We start from the raw sequence: 23,632 nt of genomic DNA, 5'->3' as shown, positions 1-23,632 counted from the left end.
TGCTTCAGCTCTCGCTGGTCGGGCTGCAGCAGCTGACCAGCACCGGTCGTCGGGCACTCCCCAGTGAGATGAACCCAGTACCTCAGTTGAAAATGCAGAAATCACCGGTCTTCTGTGTCGCTCGCGCTGGGAGTTGGAGACTGGAGCTGTTCCTATTCGGCCATCTTGCTCCTGGAGGCTGTGTTTTTTGAGACAGGGCTTTTGCTTCTTATCAAAACTGTCTTACAACTTAGACAAATGTAATATGGAATTAATAATGTCTTTAAATGTTTCTTCAATTGTGCTTGAGTTTCTCCTAAAATATTTTTATAGGGGTTCAACAGAAATATTTGGTGGTTACCTGCAACTATGAAGCTAGGAAACTTGGAGTTAAGAAACTTATGAACGTCAGAGATGCAAAAGAAAAGTGTCCACAGCTGGTATTAGTTAATGGAGAAGACCTGACCCGCTACAGAGAAATGTCTTATAAGGTTACAGGTACAAATGATAAGCAATATACTTTTAGCATTAATTTTTATGTAGGATGCCTGTTCATTACATGAATTTTTTAGTAAATGTAAAAATAACATAAGATGCTTTTTCCTAATAACTTCTTATTTTGGGTCTTGTCAACTTTAAAAATTATGTAAAAGGATAACTGTATGCTGTGAATAGTATTTTTAAGAAGATGTATAGTTGGAAGAAATTTTAACCCTGTTATGATTGATGTTCATATAACAGGGAAAAATGGAAAACAAAGTTTAAAAGTGAGAAAATGGGAAACTGTACTGTAAAAGATGCCAGGTCTTTAAAATTTTAAGTTTAAATGAATTATGAAGAAATAATGTTGTTTTCTAATGCATTCATGATAATTGAAAGAGGCTTCTGTAACTTTTGATCAGCATAATTAAAAATTGATTTATGAAATATTAATAAAAATATTGGATATATTAATATTTTCTTAGGTTTTATATATATACTAAATATTACAATGTAGCTAAACTTTCCCATGCTAAGGTTTGGATTTAAATCTTAGTGTTATAGTAAATTACAGGAAAAATAAAAATGAGTGTGCACTGGCACATTGCAAATATAGTAGATTGGTGCAAAAGTAATTGTGGCTTTCACAATTACTTTTAATTGCAAAAACCTCAGTTACTTAATATATAGTGTAAAAATGCATAATGATCAGCTTTGCAATTATTTGTCTTTTTTACTTTTTTTTGTTTTTCTTTTATCACAGCAATTTTCAGATGACTGGGTTAAATGTCTATAATATACAAAGAGCTCTTAGAAATTAACAGGAAAAAGAAACCTAATAAAAAAGGATGAAGAATATGAATAGGCAGTTGACAAGAACTTAACCCAGTGTCTAACAATTATAAGGAAAAAATACTCAAATTTATTAGTGGCCAAGGAAATTTGAATTAGTAAGATATTTTATATCCATCATACTTACCCAAAATTAAAAGGAATGTGAGAAAAAGTATCAAGAACACTTACTGAGTTTAAAGATAAATGTTCTTCCATCCAGTGAGATCATTGCTGGGAGTTTATCAAATAGAAATAAAATCATGAGACTGGCGCATTGTGACTCATACCTGTAATCCCAGCACTTTTGGATGCTGAGGTAGGAGGATTGCTTCAGCCTAGGAGCTCGAGGTTGCAGTGAGCCATGATTGTGTCACTGCATTCCAGCCTGCGTGTGCATGACAGAGTGAGACTCTTGTCTCTAAAAAAAGGAGAACCACAAGTACATAAGGACATATGTACAACAATATTTATCGTAGCATGGTTTATGATTGTCAAATATATGGAAGGAAAAATGTCCATCAAGAGGAATAGCCAAATAAACTAAGACATCTGTATGATGGATATTATATAGCCATTAAAAAGAATGCATTGGTACAATACTATTTGACTGATGGAGATAGGCTTTGTTGAGTGAATAAAAGGCAAGGTACAAAATGATGTATCATGTTTTTCCAAATGTGTAAAATGATGGCCTAAATGCCTCCTCTCATATATATGTGTATGTCTACATATGAACAAGAAGAGAAACATTAGAGGGTATATTACAGGTTTTTAACATTAGTTAACTTGTGGTGGGAAAGGTGTAGTGCTGAAATGGGAGGAAAGAAGAAGGGATAGTGAAGCAGAAAAGACAAGATTATACTCCCGGATATCACTGCTTTTATTATGCAAAATTGTGTCTAAATATTAAAATTTTAGTTTTTAGAACTTTCCCTGTGGAGAAAAAATAAAAATTTGAGTTTTAGTGTACACAGAAGTGATTATATAATATATACAATTCTGTAGCTTGCCTTTGAGCTTAATGATCTTCCGTGTCATTCACAGAGATCTTCCTCACTCTCTTTAATGCCTGCACAGTATTTCATTGTATTTAGTCCGTATTTATTTAACCAGTTCTTCAGTGATACGAAGACAGTACGTCCAACTTTATGCCTGTTGTTGCTACATGATTAGTAATTGCACCTTCTTTCACTAAAAAAAAGTCTTGTTTTGGATGGTAATTTATATGGTTTCCCTGCATAGTGATGGATTATTAGGCTGTTACCAGATTTTTGCTCTTAGACATTTTCGTATAGAAATGTTGGCATACTTTTAAGGGGATTTCCATAAGGTAAGTTCCTAGAAGTGAATTGTTGGATCAAACATGATTTGCATTTAAATGTTTGGATATGTTGCATTTGAGATTGCCGCAACATATTGCTAGTATGTACAAGAGTGTTAGATTTAAAAATCTTTGCTTCATAGTCGAAGAAGAGTAAATCATTGTTTCGATTTGCAGTTTTCCATGAGTAAGGTTGAGCCTTTTTTTAATATATTTTTGGTCATTTATGTATCTTTTCTGTTAACCTATTCACTTGCACCTGTTTTTTATTTGGGTTGTTCATCTTTTTCTAAGTACTTGGTACTTTTTGTGTCATTTTTTTTTGAAAAAAGTTTTTTTTTAGAAAAGTTATTTTATCAATTTTTCTTACAGTATTTTTCTGAGTTGAAGTAGGAACATAGCCAATGTAGGCCCTTACTGTATTTATCTCTGACCTGTTTATAATATATAACCTTATTATTTATTTCATATTTTTATGCTACTGCATATATACCTTTCTCTTTAATTACAGACTCCTCTTTTGGGCCCTATATATGTTTAATAAATGTATCTTGCTTATGAAGTTGATACCAAGAAAGAGGTTACAATGGAGGCTGGGCATGGTGGCTTATGCCTGTAATCCCAACACTTTGAGAGACTGTGGTGGGGGGATCATGTGAGGCCAGCATGGGCAGCATAACATAGCAAGACCCTGCCTCTACAAAAGTAAACAAAAAAAAAAAAGTTAGCTGGGTGGTTAGCATGTGCCTATAGTCCCAGAGGCTGAGGTAGGAGGATTGCTTGGGCCCAGGAAGTAAAGGCTGTAGTGAGCTGTGGTGTGCTACTCCACTCCAGCATGGGCAACAGAGTGAGACCCTGTCTCATTAAAACTACAGCAACAACAAAAACCTTCAGGAATGGAATAATTAGGGATTTGTCCTGTGACCTAAAATCAGTCAGTATTTAGTGATCCACCAGCTTCGTGCATGATTCTGTATTTAACTTGTTTTTCTATTTAGTACTTAAAAACTTATCCTTTATTTTTCTTATGTAGCATTCTTTTGATAAACTTTTGTTTTCTACAAGTTACTTTGCATATCAGGTATATACTTTAGAAAATAAATTGCAGAAATTGATGAAGGAAATGCAAAATAATGATTTTCTATGATCAGACATATTGTCCATCTGTCCTGAAAGGAGGTAATAGTTTTCTCTAGGTAATAGTTTTCTCAGGAGTGATTTTTGGTGTTTACTGTGTCACGTTGTTATCTTTATTGGTTTCCCCTTACATTGTCAATGTTGACATCAACAAAAAAAAGCACTTTTGGTATTTGTGAAAAAACGTGATCTATGTGGAACGACATAGTCCTTTTATTTCTGAGCTTCAGATTATATGACCTTAAGAATCTATGCATTTTTGTATACCAAGAGACTTGCATTTGTTTTCTCTTATCCAGCTGGTGTCAGTAGAAGGTGATTCAGAGGAAAGTGAAAAACTTTCTCAATGATTTTTAAGTTGTTAGTCTCAATGTTAATATATGAAAATTGATAGTTTTTTTGAATTTAATTTGAATATTGGTTTAGCTCAGTCTAGTAAACATTTGACCTAAGAACTAGATAATTGTGCTAGATGATGGGCATTTGAATACCTGTAAGTTGTGGTTCATCTCTGCCTCTCTGTCCTAAGGAATATGCTTGGGCTAATAAAAATACCGTGTTATAGTATATTTTGAAAGTTGACTGACTTTCTGTTTTCTTCAGTAATAACTGGAAATTTTTAATGTTATTTTGTTTTGCCTCTTTTAAACTCTTGGGGAAAATATAGCTAAAATATACCATTACTTGTTTTTAACTTTCCTGAGCAGCCTATAGTTTATTCTTTGACACACTTCTTCAAGGTCACCAATTTACTGTAAGCATTGATATTTAATGTACTACAGATACAAAAATTATAGGTGTAGAAGATTGAGCTAAATATATTGCCATGAATAACTGCCCTAGGAATGCCATTTTTAGACTTTTTGGAAAATATTGCCTCTACTCAAGATGTGGTACAGAAAAAAAGTCAGTTAACTGAGGGCTTTATTAAAGATATTATGGAACTATGAATGTATATAAAACCTTTAACAATAAATTTGATATAGTTTTAAGCACTAGATAGTTAAATTTATCCTAGTTATAACTTCATTTACATCTGTGCTCCAATATTATTTCAATTTAGAATTACTGGAAGAATTTAGTCCAGTTGTTGAGAGACTTGGATTTGATGAAAATTTTGTGGATCTAACAGAAGTGGTTGAGAAGAGACTACAGCAGCTGCAAAGTGATGAACTTTCTGCGGTGACTGTGTCGGGTCATGTGTACAATAATCAGTGTGAGTGGGTTCTTATTGATTCTACCTACTAACTAAAAGTACATACATTTCTTAATGTTCAGTGAATTTGCTGTGTGATTCTGAAAGTTTCATGACTTTTGTTGGAGGTAGAGTTACATTTAGCCAGTACTCTGTCTAGAACAGCTAAAATTAGGTGTTGCTATTCCATAATAAGTATTAAGATTTTGATGACATGTAGCTCAATGCTCTGTGCACTTTTCATTTGCACAGACCTTTGTTCCTGTTCATCTGCACAGAGCATTCATCTGCGCAGAGTTTTCGTCTGACACAGTGCATCTGTTCCCATTTTAGAAAGCTATACCCAGCTGGGCACAGTGGATCGCCCCTGTAGTCCCAGCTGTTTGGGAGATTGAGCTGAGAGGATTGCTTGAACCCAGGAGTTTGAGTCCAGCCTGGGCAGCAGAGCAAGATCCCATCTCTTAAAGAAACAAAAAGCCATACCTCTTTAGGTCATTCTTAAGTTGCAAGAGTTGGCTTCTTAATATGCTTTTTGGAATAATTTTTGATTATTCTAAGACAGTCTCTAAGCAGAATTTTCAGGTAGGCTAGATTTGCCTTTGATGTGTCTTTTACATGTTCCCTTCGATTCCCCTGAGACCCTCATGTTGCTCTCTGACTTCCCAAGTTAGCACTTTTGGAATGTTGTCCAGGCTTATCTGCCATGTGCCAGAATCTTCTCTAAGCTCCTATTTAATCTGTTTATTTATAAATAATCTTTGTCAAAGTTAGCAAGAAAGCAGAATGGTTTGTCTCCTTCATGTATTAAGATATGAATGACTGATGGTATTTCCAGGGATATTTACATTTGAAAATAAGCTGTAGTAAGCACCAGTGAATATCTAATTAGGCTTTCAGACATCTTATGACTCTGCTGGTGACTCCCTTATCATACCACATACAAGACAAGTTACTCTGCTGTTGTGTAAGACTTGTCTGACCCTTTTGCTCTTAAGCCTCCCCATGCATTTCCTCTTATCCTCTTTTTTGAGAACTAGACATCAGTCTACAGAATAGTTCTCCAGAGAAGAAAAGCAGTAAAACTACAGTTTCTATAATACATGGAGCTTTTCATGTATCTTTTGTACTTGTGCTCATTTGTAACTTACAAGGGCTAAGTAGCAAGAGTATTTCAGATATATTTCTATATAATTTTTAAAGCAAACTTAGATTTTATTGGTTAGAGTACATTATAGAGAGCTAGGTTTTATATCCCAAAAAGGAAATGTGGAATTATTGATTAATTCTTCATCTTTCACACAGATTTTATTAAAATTTTTTTCAAACCTACAGGAAAGTTGACAGAATAGTACAACAAATACCCATTGTGTCCTTTTCTTTTTTTTTTTTTTTTTTGAGACACAGTCTCACTCCGTCGCCCAGGCCAGAGTGCAGTGGTACAATCTTGGCTCACTGCAACCTCCACCTCCTGGGTTCAAGCGGTTCTCCTGCCTCAGCCTCCCAACTAGCTGGGACTACAGGCACGTGCCACCACACTGGCTAATTTTTTAATTTGTAGTAGAGATGGGGTTTCACCATGTTGGCCAGGCTGGTCTTGAACTCCTAACCTCAGGTGATCTGCTTGCCTTGGCCTCCCAAACAAAGTGCTGGGATTACAGGCGTGAGCCACTGCGCCCAGCTCATTATGTCCTTTCTTGTAGATAAACTAGTTGTTATTTTGCCACATTTGCTTTCTCTTGTCCTCTCTATGGATCGCTTGGTTGGTTGATGAGCTATTTGGAAGCAAATGGCAGACATCCTGACATTTCATCTCTAAATACTTTTAGTGTGAATCTCTTTGAGGTTAGGATGGTTTCATGTAATTCCAACACTGTTTAACACCTAAAGCAAATTTATTTTTATATAATTTTCTTACACTTTTCATAAAAGAGCTCTAAAACTATGTACAGGTCAGAGATTGTTTTCAGCAGCATATATAGTTAGTGCATGGTTAAGATTTAGATCTTTAAAGCATAATGTTAGCTTTCTTGTTATATAATAGTACTTTTATGCTTACTTACAGGTAAATATGAGTAAAAGTTTTGTTAATGTCAGTAGGAATGTTTTTATGAGATCAGTTTCCATAATGTGTTAATTATTAAGCACTCCCAGTATACAGTCACTATCACAGGCTGTTGGAATTTGCTTATTGAATTTGTTTACAGTATTCCTATGAAGCATGAAAGAGATTAGTCAAGTGGATAACAGGGTGGCAGTGGTCTCTTAGTCCATTTAGTGTTGCTTTAACAGAATACCTGAGACTCGGTAATTTACAAAGAAAAAAAGGTTCATTTGGTTCATGATTCTTGTGGCTGGAAAAGTCAAGATTAGGCCTCTGCATCTGGTGAGGGTCTCAGGCTGTTTCGCCTCATGGTGGAAGGCAAAGGGGAGCCAGTGTGTACAGAGATCACATGGTGAGAGAGGAAGCAAGGGCTGGGGGAGGTGCTAGGCTCTTTTAACAACCAGCTGTCTCTGGAGCTAATACAGTGAGAAACTTACTCATCCCTGAGGGAGGGCATTAATCTGTTCATGAGGGATCCACCCCTGTGATCCCAACACCTCCCATTTGACCCCACCTCCAACATTAGGGATCAAATTACAACATGAGGTTTGGAGGGGACAAACATTGCAACCATACCAGGTGGTGGTGGTGGTGGTGGTGGTGGTGGTGGTGGTGGTTGGATATAGACTAAGCCTTCTACCTTTTAAAAATTATTTTGTAAAAAACAAAATTTTAAAGTTTTTTTCTTGTGACTTTGAATGACATTTGTTGTTTTTAAAGCTATAAACCTGCATGACATCTTGCACATCAGACTACTTATTGGATCTCAGATTGCAGCAGAGATGCGGGAAGCCATGTATAATCACTTGGGGCTCACTGGCTGTGCTGGAGTGGCTTCTAATAAACTGTTGGCAAAATTAGTTTCTGGTGTCTTTAAACCAAATCAACAAACAGTCTTATTACCGGAAAGTTGTCAACATCTTATTCTTAGTTTGAATCACATAAAGGAAATACCTGGTAAGACAAATATCTTTGAAAAGTACATATATGTCTTATTATATTTCTTTAATTTTAAAATTATAGGTACAGTGTAATTAATTCTTAGGTAGAGGTGTATGTGAGTGTGTGCATGTATGTGTGTGTATACTTGGTTCCTGGAAAAAACTAACAAAAACCATAATGTTTTCTGAAGCAAATTTGGATTAAGAAATATGTGAAAGTACTTTTCTTATTTTATCTACTTTGGATGGTTAGAATATGGTCATAAAAGTTATAGCCTAGAAACATACGGTCTTTATTTCCAGTCCCTGGGTCATACTCTTATACTGTACATTGCCTCTAGAGAGGGGAGTTTGTCTTTTACTAAGTCTCTTTTGGGATTATATATAAAATATTAAGGCTACAATGGACTTTCCAAAACATCTAGGTTCCTCAGTTTAAAGATGAGGAAACTGATTTCCATGAGGAGTTTGGTGACCTATTTAGGTCATGGTGCAAGTTTGTTTCTTTGCAGATCAAATACCCAAGTTTTTATAGACCGTTGATAATGGATATGTTGAACTACATTTCTGTGGTATTGCTGGGGAATAAGATGTTATAAAAGAGTTCTGTGGAAGTGAATTTCTAATACCTCTGAAACTTAGATGTCAAACTTCACATTTTTAACTGATACTTGTGTGATTCCAAAATGTATTATACACTGCCTTGCCTTCCTTAGTATAGTATAACTATAATTTGAAATTTTGTGGATGACTTTGGTTCTGCCTTCTGAAGAACAATGTCAGGTTGTAATAAATTGAGGACTATATACTGGTGCAAAACATTATTACTTGGCTTTACTTTTGAGTTCTTGTAACTTTTTTTTTTTTTTTTAAACAGGCTTTCTGCTTTCTCACTTATTTCCAAATTGCCAGCCGCCTTTTATTTTTGCGTGAAAAATCTGTCACTCTCATAATTCCCCCTACACAGCCATTTCCTCCAACTTAGGCTTTTCTTGTGCAAGAAAATCAGATAACTGTGGAATTATTATTTTTAAATGAAAAGAATAAGGAGACACTAAATGGCCTGAGTGTTTTCTCTTGTGGATAAAGTATGACTGAATTTTAGTGCAAGAACTTTGTGACAGTTTTGCTAGCAAGATTTTTTGTTTTGTTTGCTTTCTGGCTCATAGCTGTATTCTGGATGGTAAATGTTAGATATGACTTATGGATAAATATATGGTGGTGCATATAGGAACCAGTTAGTTTACCTAATATGTACACTTAATTCATTTTAATTGCTCTAGTGGCAGCCTTTTTGTACATTAATAATCATGATTTCTGAATATTTCTGGAATTTTACATAACAGGTAGTAAAATTTTTATTTTAGTAAGACAGCATTTATTGACTGTCTCTGTATTCATTTTGTTTTGCTGCATTTTGTGAGGACTTCAAAGAGATGCATATAATTCAGGAGCCCTGAGTGGAAGAACAGCAACCTAGTTTGCAATGGAGTTTGATCTTTGCAAAATACAGTAGTCCCCCGTTATCTGCAGTTTCACTTTTCACAATTTCTGTTACCTGCAGTCAACTGTGGTTTGAAAATACTAAGATATTTTGAGAGAGGGAGGCAGAGACCACATTCACATAACTTGTATATAGTATATTGTTGTAGTTCTATTTTATTATTGTTAACCTCTTATTGTGCCTAATTTATAAATTAAACTTTATCATAGGTATATATGTAATGGAAAAAACAGTACTGTATGTATATAGGGTTTGATACTGTCCATGGTTTCAGGTATCCACTGAAGGTCTTAGAATGTATCCCCTGTGGATAAGGGGGGACTACTGTGTAAATTATAGAATTTAAAGATATGATTGATATATTTATAATATTTTAATTAGCTTTGTTTTAAGGAGAAAAGCTATTTTTAACTTTGTATGCACTTCTTTTTATTTAGGTATTGGCTATAAAACTGCCAAATGTCTTGAAGCACTGGGTATCAATAGTGTGCATGATCTCCAAACCTTTTCATCCAAAATTTTAGAAAAAGAATTAGGAATTTCACTTGCTCAGCGTATCCAGAAGCTCAGTTTTGGAGAGGATAACTCCCATGTGATACCCTCAGGACCACCGCAGGTACACGATGATATTTATTTTAATTAAGTACTGGTTATCACATTATTTGAGATAAAGATTTCTAGTTACAGTACCATGTTCTTACTATTCTAGTTTGCTTAGTATGTGATCTCTTTCCTATTAGAAGGCTGATTTATTATTAATAGGTTGGATTAATAAGTATTCTTAAATTGAATCTTAAGCATTGATATTTTGATATCTTAAGTTAGCTACTATGATTGAAGACAGTGCAACTTAATAGCCTATAATGCATATATGAGGCAAAATATTTTAATCTTTTAAAAATCTTGTTTTCAGAGTAGTCCAGTGATTTAGCAAATGGGAAAGGTATAATCACCCAATTAACATTGACTGATTTTTTTTGCTATGGGACAAGCACTTTCCTGAGTGCTTGAAATACATTAGTCCATTTAATCTTCACAACGAAGCATCAAGGTAGGTAGTACGGTTGTTTGTCCATTCTTTCTTACCTTTCTTCTTTCCTTCCTTCCTTCCATTCTCTCTCTCTCAAGATGAGGATACTGTACTTTAGAAAGGTTAAATAACTTGAGGACCATATACTGGTCCAAGGATATAGTCCAAGGATATAAGTCTAAGTTTGTCCAAGGATAAACTTAGATTCAAGTCCTAGGTGATTAAGAAGTCTTGCCATAATCATACAATAAAGCTTGGAGTTGGTACTAGAGCTTTAGAGTTTTATTAACTTTGAATTATTTTTTATTAACTGTTTTATATTAACTGTTAATTTAGTAATATTTGATATTAACTTTCTAGTGAGTACAGTAGCTTGCAGATAAAAAACAGTTAATATAAAAGTGAACTAAATGGCTGAAACTAAGGACAAGAGGTAAGTTAGTAAAGAATGTATTGAATATTTATTTGACTATACACTGATAATAATTAGATATAATTCTTAGAGTTTGCACTAATCCTTATTTATGCTTCTTTGATAGTCCTTTAGTGAAGAAGATTCATTTAAAAAATGTTCATCCGAAGTTGAAGCTAAAAATAAGATTGAAGAACTACTTGCTAGTCTTTTAAACAGGTGATTTTCAATCCATTTTGCCAAGTCATCCTATATATTCATTCTGTATACGGTATATAGAAAGAATATTTGATGTTCCATCTTGGAACTGACAGATTATCTGGAGAGTAAACAATGTAAAAATAATTTATCATGTGATTTCTCTGCATTATAAACTATTGTAAAGATGGTAATAGGGGCTCTTACCTAAATTTAATTCATTGGTCTTAATTCTAGTAACAGTGTGGTTGTCCTATGGATCTAAAGCTGCAGATGGTTACCTAAAGGGGTTTTATGGATATTTCTAACATTCTTAGACTTACTCTAGTCTTCAGGTGAGAAGAAGAAGTTTTAATTTTTCCCTGTGGCAATTGCAAAGCCTTTGCCCTCAACCTAATAGTTACTTGAATTTCATTAAGTTAGTACCATGCTAAATACAAATACATGCGAAATACAAAATGTGTGAAATTAACCATTTATCTCTGCTAATAGTTACTTGCATTTCATTAAGAAGAAAAAAATGCAAAGAGGAATAATACTGTCATAATTCTAAAACTCCTGATACAGGAACAGCTATATAAATTTGTGATTGTTGGGGATAGGAAATTATTAAAGTAACAGTGAAGGAAGAAGCAGAAGAACCCTTGTATCTCTTTTGCCTCAGACTGTAAAATAAAATAGAGTCGAAGGAGAAAGAATGGCTGGCTGGGGCTATGTGTGAGCAGGGTGAGTGACTGCAGGTGTGTGCAGGGTTTCTGATCTGTATGTGAAGAGTATCACCTGGGGTTATAAATATATGAGTAGCACAAGATAAACTGAAAAGGAAATTTAATTTTGTGGTGCTCCTTGTCATTATACATGTATTTCTCAATATTCATATTCCACAAACAAGTATTATCTGTTTTCTTCCCATTCTTTGTTTCTGCTTTTCTTGTTAGAAATTTCTCAAATTGTGGTTTCAGGGCTCTAACAGTTTAGAGTAGGTGTGCTTCTCCAATGATTCTAGGAGGACTAACTGTATTTAGAGAAAATGGTTTTTGGATGGTTCTAAGTCTGAGAAAACTGATGAAGTGAAATTTCCTCCAACTTTGCTGTTGTATGCAACGTGGCGCTCAAATGTCTTGAGCAGAGCCATGTAGCTCATTGTTGGCTGCATGCAGCTGGGGCTGGCTGTATGACTGGGCTTCAGTGATATGACTCAGGCTGGGCCTGCGCGTATGCTAGTGAAACTGGGTCATTTGCTTCAGTTAAATAGAAGACTACTCTGAAATGCCTAACATTTGGAGACAGTTCTTCACGTAGAAAAACCGCAAGAAGTATAAGTTTTACAGGTTCTCTTATTTGAAGAGTCAACCCAGAAGTGAGACCAGGTGCTCTAAACCTGTGAAATACAAAACCTGTGAAATTAACCATTTATCTGTATCTCTGCTTGCCAGCTCCTTTTCTCCCACACCACGGGCCCTTATTTCAGTGACTGAATTATAACACCATCTAAGTGACTTGCAAAAAAAAAAATTACAGGAGTGTCTGTGTGTATTTGTGTATAATTACTTTTGTTTTCTCTAGAGTATGTTATGATTAATACTATAGGTATGTAAGAAATGTAAAAACCATATTATTTTTAATCCATCCTCTAGGCACTAGTTTAATATTGCTTATGATTCAGCCTTTTTCTAATGTGTCTTAATTAGCATATCATACTCTTTGAATTGCATAATTAATAGAACACGTTTAACTGGAAGATATTTAAACTAGTAGCCATTTAAGGTATTTTATTATCCTAGTTAAGCAGCCATCGAGAAGTTTTGTCACAAAGCAATAAGAGATAGAAAAAATTTATTTAATACAGAACTATTTTATTTTTTATTTTTTTGCGATAGGGTCTTGCTCTGTCACCCAGGCTGGAATGCAATAGTGCAATCATGGCTCACTGCAGCCTCAGCCTCCTGGGCTCAAGCAGTCCTCCCACCTCAGCCTCCAGAATAGCTGGGAAAGCACCTGCCATAAAGCCTAGCTAATTTTTAAATTTTTGTAGATGAGGTCTCGCTATGTTGCCCAGGCTGGTCTTGAACTCCTGGGCTCAAGTGATCCTCCTACCTGAACTTCCCAAAGTGTTGAGATTACAGGTATAAGCCACCGTGCCTGGCCCAAAACTGTTTTTTTCAGATCAGAATCTTCAAGTTGAGTGTGTTTAACAATATGCAATATTTGCATTTTATGTCTGAGATTTGGTTTTATATGCGTTGCCATGTGTATAAAAGGGGAAATGTTATCCTTTAATGACTTTTTTTCCATTAATTAGGTTTTGTACTTCTTAAGTGAATTTGTCATATAATTAAAACCTTTGTTTCAATACCAAAACCAAGACAATTGGATGAAACTCTTTTTAAAAATGCATGTGCGCATATTGTATATTAATTATATACTAAATATAGCATATGATCTTTGAAGATATTGCTCTAATAAGCTATCATATAATGGTAATAGTGATTACTCTTTAACAAGAGTAATCTCATTTTGTAAAAAAAAAATCTTTTTTTTGGTAATCTCATAAGAAAAAAGTTTGAAAAAAGTTATTTTGTTATTTTTCACTTACTTGCTTTTGTTAGTGAATGATTCAGTTTCTTAAATTTCCTGCTGATTTTAATTTGCTGCCTTTTGGCTAGGTGTGGTGACTTACGTCTGTAATCCCAGCATTTTGGGAGGCTGAGGTGGGGGATCACCTGAGGTCAGGAGTTCGAGAGCAGCCTGGCCAACATGGCAAAACCACCTCTCTACTAAAAATACAAAAATTAGCCAGGTGTGGTCACACGTGCCTGTAGTCCAAGCTACTCAGGAGGTTGAGGCAGGAAAACTGCTTGAACCTGGGAAGTGGAGGTTGCAGTGAGCTGAGATTGTGCCACCACACTCCAGCCTGGGCAACAGAGCGAGATTCCATCTTGAAAAAAAAAATTGGTTGCTTTTAGTTTTGTTTTGAATTTGTATTATAAAACAACTTGTTTTGATTATATCTTATATCTCTTCTATTTCTGACAGCACTCAATTCTGAGTGAGGCCTGAGAGCTTGACATCTAAACATTCAGAGTTTTAGTGCATAGACTTTGCGATGATTATTTGGATACTCAGGGACCTTTATTGCTTACTATTTTGTTATCTACTATATGTATAATTGTTATATTTAACAAAATCTGGCACCTTTAGATAAATGAGGTGTTATATAATTTAAAAAGGTAATACTTTTCTAATTCCTTATTTCCACTTTCTCTTTATTTTTAGAGTATGCCAAGATGGAAGGAAGCCTCATACAGTAAGATTAATAATCCGTCGATATCCCTCTGAGAAGCACTGTGGTCGTGAGAGTCGTCAGTGCCCTATTCCATCACATATAATTCAGAAGTTAGGGACAGGTATGGACTAGTTTTCCAACAGTTTCATTAGCAGGTTGAACTCTTAAACAAGCCAACTTTGAACTAGAAATATGCTCCAAAAATGGAGGGTCTTCACAGGGAATTAGCAAGCAATTAAATGCTTTTATTCTATCAGGAATTTTCACCAGAAAACTTTGTTGTTTGTTTGTTTATTTATTTATTTTTTGAAACAGGGTCTTGCTCTGCACGAAGGCTGAAGTGCAGTGGTGCTGTGATAGCTCACTGCAGCCTTCGTCTCCCCGGCTCAAACAATTCTTCTACCCCAGCCTCCCGGGTAGCTGGGACCGTAGGTGCATGCTACCAGACCTGGCTAACTTTTTTTGACATTTAGGATAGACAAGGTCTCAAACTCCTGAGCTCAAGCAATCTTTCTGCCTCAGCCTCCCACAGTGCTCGGATTATGGGCATGAACCACTGGACCTGGCCTGGTTTTTAAATAGATAAGAGTCATTTAAGAATGTTTTCCAAGTTCAAAGAGAACAAAACTGTGATAACTGATAGCATGAGTCTTTATGGGCATTTAGATTGTTTCCATTTTGAAGAACATTTAAGTGCAAGTCATTGGATGGGCATATGCATATGTTTTCCTTTATCTTGGGTAGATTTTAAGGAGTGGAATTGCTGGATCATATGGGAACATGAACTGTTTAAGAAACTGCCAACTTTTTCCAAAGTTCATGTAATAATTTACATTTTCATCAACAATATATGAAGGTTCCAGTTTTTCATATTTTTGCCAATATTTGTATTGTCAGTCTCTTCGATTATAGTTGTTCTAGCGGTATATAGTAGTGTGGTTTTTCTTTTATGGATAGTGTTTTTGGTGTTATATGTAAAAATTCTTTGCCTAACTCAGAGGTCACATATTCTGTTTTCTGTTAGAAGTTTTATAGTTTTTAAGCTTTATGTTTATGTCCATTTTGAGTTAATTTTTTATGTGTGGTATATGTTAAGGGACTTAATTCTTTGCTTTGCATGTGGGTATCCAGTTGTTCCTGCATCATTTGTTGAAGATTTTTCTTCACCCATTGAATTACCATGGCATCTTTGTCAAAAATTAATTGACCATAAATATAAGAGTTTATTTCCTGACTTTCTTGTTTCATTGGTCTATATGTTTATCCTTACACCGATTCCACCCTATGATGGTCTCTGCTGCTCTGTTTATTTTTCTGCAATCTTTTTTTTCTGTTCTTTCTTACAAAGTAGATAATCTGTATTGAGCTGCCTTTAAGGTCTCTGATTCATCTGTATCTCATAACTGCCATTGCCCCTGTAGTGATTTGTTGGTTTTGGTTACTGTGCTTTTTAACTCTAGAATTTCTGTTTGTCTTTTGTTTTTATGTTTGGTTTTGTTTCTTTATCGAGATTCTCCTTTTTTTGTACTCATTATATTTTGCTTTAATTCTTTAAACATGGTTGTCTTTAATTCTTTGGACATATCTATAATAATGAATTTGAAGTCTTTGCTAAGTCCACCTCAAAGTCAATTTATGTTAACTGCTTTTTCCCCCAAATATGTATCACACTTTCCTGTTTCTTTGCATGTTTTGAACTATTTTATTGAAAACTAGACCTCATAGATAATGTATTGTAGCAACTGTGGATTTAAAATTTTTTCTTGTAGGGTTTTTTTTTTCTTTCCTGTACTTTTTTTTAGGTAACTTGTCTGAACGTAATCTGCAGAATCTACCTCCCCTGGGTTCTGTAGCCACTGATTTCTCTGCTCAGTGTTCTTTTTTTTTTTTTTTTTTTTTTTAAATTCAAATTTTTATTTTAATATGGGCTTCTGGGAAGTTGCCCATGTCTGTATAGTTTCATGGTTAGCCAATGTTTGGCAAAGGTTCTGCTCAAACACTACAGTCTGGAAGCTGTCTGCCTCTGCCAGTGGATAAGTGTATGGGTTGGAAAGGACTTAAAATATTTAGGCCATTTTCCCATACTGCCCAAAGTAATTTATAGATTTAGTGCTATCCCCATCAAGCTACCACTGACTTTCTTCACAGAATTGGAAAAAAATACTTTAAATTTCATATGGAACCAAAAAAGCCCACATAGCCAACACAATCCTAAGCAAAAAGAACAAAGCTGGAGGCATCACACTACCTTACTTCAAATTATACTGCAAGGCTACAGTAACCAAAACAGCATGGTGCTGGTACCAAAACAGATGTATAGACCAATGGAACAGAACAGAGGCCTCAGAAATAACCACACATCTACAACTATCTGATGATCTTTGACAAACCTGACAAAAACAAGAAATGGGGAAAGGATTCCCTATATAATAAATGGTGCTGGGAAAACTGGCTAGCCTTATGTAGAAAGCTAAAACTGGATCCCTTCCTTACACCTTACACAAAATTTAACTCAAGATGGATTAAAGACTTAAATGTTAGACCTGAAATCATAAAAACCCTAGAAGAAAACCTAGACAATACCATTCAGGACATAAGCATGGGCAAAGACCTCATTGACTAAAACACTGAAAGCAATGGCAGCAAAAGCCAAAATTGACAAATGGAATCTAATTAAACTAAAGAGCTTCTGCACAGCAAAAGAAACTATCAACAGAGTGAACAGGCAAACTACAGAATGGGAGAAAATTTTTGCAATCTATCCATCTGACAAAGGGCTAATATCCAGAATCTACAAAAAAGTTAAACAGATTTACAAAAAAAAAGCAAACAACCCCATCAACAAGTGGGCCAAGGATACGAACAGACACTTCCCAAAAGAAGACATTTATGCAGCCAACAGACACATGAAAAAATGCTCATCATCACTGGTCATTAGAGAAATGTAAATCAAAACCACAATGAGATACCACCTCATGCCAGTTAGAATGCCGATTATTAAAAAGTCAGGAAATAACAGATGCTGGAGAAATAGGAATGCTTTTACACTGTCGGTGGGAGTGTAAATTAGTTCAACCATTGTGGAGGACAGTGTAGCGATTCCTCAAGGATCTAGAACTAGAAATTCCATTTGACCCAGCCATCCCATTACTGGGTATATACCCAAAGGATTATAAATCATGCTGCTATAAAGACGCATGCACGTGTATGTTTATTGCGGCACTATTCACAATAGCAAAGGCTTGGAACCAACCCAAATATCCATCAGTAATAGACTGGATAAAGAAAATGTGGCACATACACACTATGGAATACTATGCAGCCGTAAGAAAGGATGAGTTCATGTTCTTTGCAGGGACATGAATGAAGCTGGAAACCATCATTCTCAGAAAACTATCACAAGGATAGAAAACCAAACACCACATGTTCTCACTCATAAGTGGGAGTTGAACAATGAGGACACATGGACACAGGGAGGGGAACATCACACACCGGGGCCTATTGGGGGGTGGGGAGCTGAGGGAGGGATAGCATTAGGAGAAATACCTAATGTAAATGGTGAGTTGATAGGTGCAGCAAACCAACAGGGCACATGTATACCTATGTAACAAACCTACACATTGTGCACATGTACCCCAGAACTTAAAGTATAAAAGAAAAAAAATTAGGCCATTTTCAAGTTTTTCTTGAATTTTAATTTCTGCTAGGCCCTCTTTATCTCCCCGTGACATGCATGTAGCCCTTTCAATGAGTGTATGGAGAGCTTAGGCCCTCTGTGGCCTTCCGTTTATTTGCATGTAGCCTCCTAGTCAGCTAAGGTTGTGAGGGGAGCCTATGTAGTCCCTCTTTGGTTCTCTCATTTCCAAATCTCCTGGTGACATTTCTGGCTGGTCCACTGATCTGTCATTCATCCCAACCACAACTAAAGCCTCAGACTAGCAGAGCTGTGGGATCTTCCCATTCATTTCCTATCAAGTTTGCTCATTTTACTGGCAATGTTGCTAAGTGTGGGCTTTTGCCCTCTGCCTCAAATCAGGTCTGTCTCCTCTAGAAGTGAAACTGCTGACTTTTGCAGCCTTCACCCTGTACCAACTGAGGTATGTAAAGGGCCATTCGAACGGTCCCAGACAATGAAGTCCCAGACAAAGTCTCCTACTTTGTTAGCTAACATATAGCAGCTGTTCATAAATCAGTACTTCTTACTTTGTTTGCCTTTGGTTCATTTCCAGATTTCCACCAAAATGATTGTTTTTGACAATGTTCAGTTTTATAGTAGCTTTTTGAGAGCGGATTTTCTGACCATATCACTGTACTATAACCAGAAATACCATATTTCAAATCTTTTGAAAAATTTTAACCATTTGGTATTAATGTTGAAATGTCTTAATTTGTTATATAATGTCAAGATGCCCAGTGATACTTATTTAGGATTTTAATTTCTTAATCTCAGCAATATAAAATATATTATGCTCTTAATATTAATTATGTTTATTATCTTCTTAACATTTTATTTAGGAAATTATGATGTGATGACCCCAATGGTTGATATACTAATGAAACTTTTTCGAAATATGGTGAATGTGAAGATGCCATTTCACCTTACCCTTCTAAGTGTGTGCTTCTGCAACCTTAAAGCAGTAAATACTGCTAAGAGAGGGCTTATTGATTATTATTTAACGCCATCATTATCAACAACTTCATGCCCTGGCAAGCACAGTTTTGTAAGTATACTCTTTTTTGTTCAGTTTTCTAAGTATACCCTTATGGGATTTGTGTGGTTAAATTACAAATCTAAGTGCTTGTCTTTTTGATAGAGTTTAGAGATTCTTTTGGGTGATATTGTTTAGGTAATTAACTTGTTTGCAATACCTATCTTACGGTTGCTGGCCTTAAATATACTGTGATCTAAGAAGAAAACATAAGTTAAGCATCACTGGATAAAAGAGAGAACCATTATGGAGGTTCTCTATTTTGGAATTGTTAACACATTTTATAAAAATATGTGCTCTATAAAAATATGATGGATTAGCTCATAAGTATTAAAATATTTTCAGGTATTAGAAGTCACATCTTTTTGTCTTTTAGCTGACATATGAGTTACCAGTACCTTTCCCACGATTCTTTTGTTAAAGTATTTACATTTTCTTGGTTTTGAAATAGTAGTGAATTTTGATAGCGATATTGATAGAATTGACTACTGATTTTACAGTTGTAAAGTTAACAGTGTGACAATAGAAAGGCAGAGGCCAGTCACATTTTCAGACGACTAAAACAAAACCCCTTTACTAATAGACCACTATTTAGTAAATGTGGGTTACCTTAAAAATAATTATTTTTTACTAAATTGTTCATGCCTATAATTAACTCAAAATACTTTTTTGTTTGTTTTGTCAGTATAATTTTAGTAACCTTTTCATTTTCATTTAAGTTTAAAGTGAGAACAGTATAGTGTATGCAAATAGTGAATTAATGGTGTCTTCAAATTACTTTTTTCTGTGACCCTTTTTATTCCATCTATTAAATTTGAAAAAGTGTTTTCTGTTTACATTTTATTCGGTGAAATTGGAATTAAAAGTGCTCACTTATAGTGGCATTAGAGAAGTAAATATAAGTGAAAGTACCTTGTATATATTTGTCACACAGTAGGTATTCAATAAATATAAGGGCCTGAATCTTTTCTACTCCTTTTACTTTTTTGGAGTTCATATTGTGTTGATGTTTACTGAGTTATATTTGACTATGTTTATATTTTTATGCTGCTTAAAACTAGAGGAGACATTTAAATGAAAAACTATAGGAAAATTACACAAGTTAGAGTTGAAAATGTCTTTCAATTTTTATATAAATATAAACTCGTATTATATCTTGATGATGTTGGGTTTTTGTTATAGACTTTTTTATCTTTTTGTTAAAAGTTACCCTTTAGAATAATAATTTTTGGAAAACTAGCCCTTGATGCTGTATGTGTATGTTTTTCTGAAAAATACCCTTAGGTGAACTTGTGTTCTCTAGGCCACCATTCTTGTATTTATAGAATTGAAAGTTTGGTTGCATGATTGTTACACTCTTCCCAGGTCTCCAAATGCATGTTTACCTCTGTCTCGGTGCTATCTAGGAAGGAAACCTCTTCCTGGAATAGTGGGTAAAGATTCACAAAATAGTGTGACTAATTGTGGTAGTAGATCTCTAGTTATTTGGAACAGACCACAAAGAGTTGAATTTGCTGAGTAGGTTAGAAACATGTCAGATAATAGCTACAGGCACATAGCAGCAGCAGGGATATTTAAAACATATCAGATATCTAAATTAATCTGTTATTCTTGTGTTCTAGAAAATGAAAGACACTCATATGGAAGATTTTCCCAAAGACAAAGAAACAAACTGGGATTTCTTACCAAGTGGAAGAATTGAAAGTACAAGAACTAGGGAGTATCCACTAGATACCACAAATTTTTCTAAAAGAAAAGATATTAATGAATTCCCACTCTGTTCACTTCCTGAAGGTGTTGATCAAGAAGTCTTTAAGCAGCTTCCAACAGATATTCAAGAAGAAATCGTTTCTGGAAAATCTAGGGAAAAATTTCAAGGGAAAGGAAGTGTGAGTTGTCCATTACATGCCTCTAGAGGAGTATTATCTTTCTTTTCTAAAAAACAAATGCAAGATATTCCCATAAATCCTAGAGATCATTTATCCAGTCGCAAACAGGTATCCTCTGTATCTCCTTGTGAACCAGGAACATCAGGCTTAAATAGCGGTAGTTCTTATATGTCTAGCCAAAAGGATTATTCATATTATTTAGATAATAGATTAAAAGATGAACGAATGAGTCAAGGACCTAAAGAACCTCAAGGATTCCACTTTACAAATTCAAACCCTGCTGTGTCTGCTTTTCATTCATTTCCAAACTTGCAGAGTGAGCAACTTTTCTCCAAAAACCACACTACAGATAGCCATAAGCAAACAGTAGCAACAGACTCTCATGAAGGACTTACAGAAAATAGAGAGCCAGATTCTGTTGATGAGAAAATTACTTTCCCTTCTGACATTGATCCTCAAGTTTTCTATGAACTACCAGAAGTAGTACAAAAGGAACTGCTGGCAGAGTGGAAGAGAACAGGATCAGATTTCCACATTGGACATAAATAAGCATATTCAGCAAAAAAGTCTGAAAATCTAGGGAATACCATTATTTTCAGATTAGCAGTTTATTAAGCTCTTCTATATTAAAACACTAATAGATATTCAATAATGGAGTAAACTGTTCGAGATAAAGCAAGAATAGTTGCAGGAAGTAAATTCTGGCACAAAGCATAAAAATATAACAGAAGAAATAATGTAAAATACTATCTTTTCTGTCTAAAGCTGTTTTATATTGCTTTTCAATAAAAAGAATACATGGTCAACCTAGAATATTTTTCATGAATTGGTGGGGAGATGTATATGCTTGTATATAAAAAATAGCCAAATCGTTGCTATGGTAAAGGACACATTTTTTTTTTCCTATGATATGTGGAATATCTCAAATGCAGCCTGTTAGGATATAACCAAATAGCAAATCCTACTGCCAACTAACCTATTAAAAATATAGACAGTTTTGACTAAAGTACATTACATTTAGTATGTTGACTTTTAAAATACCAAAGCAATTTATATTCAATTAATGCTTCTTCATACACCAATAATCTACCACAATACACAGCACACAAGGGCCATTCAATAAACATTGAATGAATGAATGAATGGTTTGGCTAGGGCCAGGGTGGGGAGTTGAAGTGAGAGAACAGTGTATGTTGTAGAGAACAGTGGTAGAAGGAACTCTCCATGCAAGTAAATTAAGGGAAAGATGGACACCAGAAATGCAAGGTGATGGGCCTATAAGCATACTGGATAATGGAAGAAGTCCATTTCTTTCCAGCTAGTTTGAAGGGCCTAAAAGCACTGAGTTACATGTTTTTGTATCTTGCCTACATTTGGAGATGATATTAGGTTGTCATAACAACCACAAATATAGACCATTACTAAATTGGTGGACGTCTTCTTTCTCCCATTGTTACTGTCTTCTTTTGCCTGCTAAACTAAAAATTGGATATAAGATTGAGAATGTGTTATATAATTTGCAAGACATAGAGGATGTTTATAGAATATACTAAAGTATCCCCCAGCACCAATATGGGAGTATCATGGTCTCAAGTTTATAATTTTTGCACATATAAAGAAGAGACTTGGGCCGAGGCGGGTGGATCACGAGGTCAGGAGATCGAGACTATCCTGGCTAACATGGTGAAACCCCGTCTCTACTAAAAATACAAAAAACTAGCCGGGCGTGGTGGCGGGCGCCTGTAGTCTCAGCTACTTGGGAGGCTGAGGCGGGAGAATGGCGTGAACCCGGGAGGCGGAGCTTGCAGTGAGCCGAGATCACGCCACTGCACTCCAGCCTGGGAGACACAGCGAGACTCCGTCTCAAAAAAAAAAAAAAAAAAAAGGAGGGACTTTAAAAATAACGTACACAAATATGAACCAAAGAGTAGCTTAAAAATACTTTCTTCAAGATCTGAAATTTTCTTTCCTTTTTTTTTTTTTTTTTTTTTCCTGGAGACAGAGCCTCACTCCGTCGCCCAGGGTGGAGTACAGTGGCGCGATCCCAGCTCACTGCAACCTCCATCTCCCAGGTTCAAGCAATTCTCCTGCCTCAGCTGGGATTACAGGCATGCCCTACCACACCCAGCACATTTTTGTATTTTTATTTTGTATTTTTAGTAGAAACCACATTTCACCATATTGGCCAGGATATTCTTGAACTCCTGATCTCAGGTGATCCCCCACCTTGTCCTCCCAAAGTGCTGGGATTACAGGTGTGAGCCATTGCGCCCGGCCCCAGGTCTGAAATTTTAACTTAGTTTTGGATTCCTTGGAATTTGAAAATACGCTAACACGGAAGATTTTAAATAGGTAGTTTGAGGTTATCAAGAAAAGTAACTTGGAGCAAGAACATCAGAAATTGTTCACCATGCAAATATTTAGTATTCTGAATCAAGGAACATAGTATTTTTTTACATGAAGTATTCCAGTAAGGTAATTAAACTTATGGAAGGGATATATAACTTTTTGTAAATAATTCATTAAAACATTTTATAATCCTTGTAATGATTTCAGGAACTTTCTAGAAGGGTCTTAAAAAATGGCTAAGTAAACAAAGTGAATGGTTTTGTCCAG

At 35.3% G+C, this 23,632-nt stretch overlaps 1 protein-coding gene across 12 annotated transcripts in view; it reads left to right on the top strand.

Annotated features, from left to right (window-relative positions):
- The window catches only part of POLI (DNA polymerase iota), a 32,094-nt gene extending 10,272 nt beyond the window's left edge, over positions 1-21,822 (top strand). For 8 of the 12 annotated variants that reach the window (XM_015122000.3, XM_077974925.1, XM_015122005.3 and 5 more), the window contains 8 exons: positions 313-477; positions 4,815-4,967; positions 7,768-8,004; positions 9,930-10,108; positions 11,062-11,153; positions 14,409-14,539; positions 18,934-19,139; positions 20,750-21,822. In XM_015122000.3, coding sequence (XP_014977486.2) covers positions 313-477; positions 4,815-4,967; positions 7,768-8,004; positions 9,930-10,108; positions 11,062-11,153; positions 14,409-14,539; positions 18,934-19,139; positions 20,750-21,565 — 1,979 coding nt within the window. In that variant the 3' untranslated portion in view covers positions 21,566-21,822. The remainder of the gene's footprint in view (positions 1-312; positions 478-4,814; positions 4,968-7,767; positions 8,005-9,929; positions 10,109-11,061; positions 11,154-14,408; positions 14,540-18,933; positions 19,140-20,749) is intronic. The other 4 variants (XM_028838221.2, XM_077974931.1, XM_077974930.1 and 1 more) reach the window with 1 other exon arrangement.
- Positions 21,823-23,632: the final 1,810 nt, after the last annotated feature.

This window comes from Macaca mulatta, chromosome 18, assembly GCF_049350105.2.
Source record: "Macaca mulatta isolate MMU2019108-1 chromosome 18, T2T-MMU8v2.0, whole genome shotgun sequence".
In the NCBI taxonomy this organism is placed as follows: domain Eukaryota; kingdom Metazoa; phylum Chordata; class Mammalia; order Primates; family Cercopithecidae; genus Macaca; species Macaca mulatta.
Note: the sequence above shows the minus strand (reverse complement) of the source record. Positions and strands in the feature narration are given on the sequence as shown.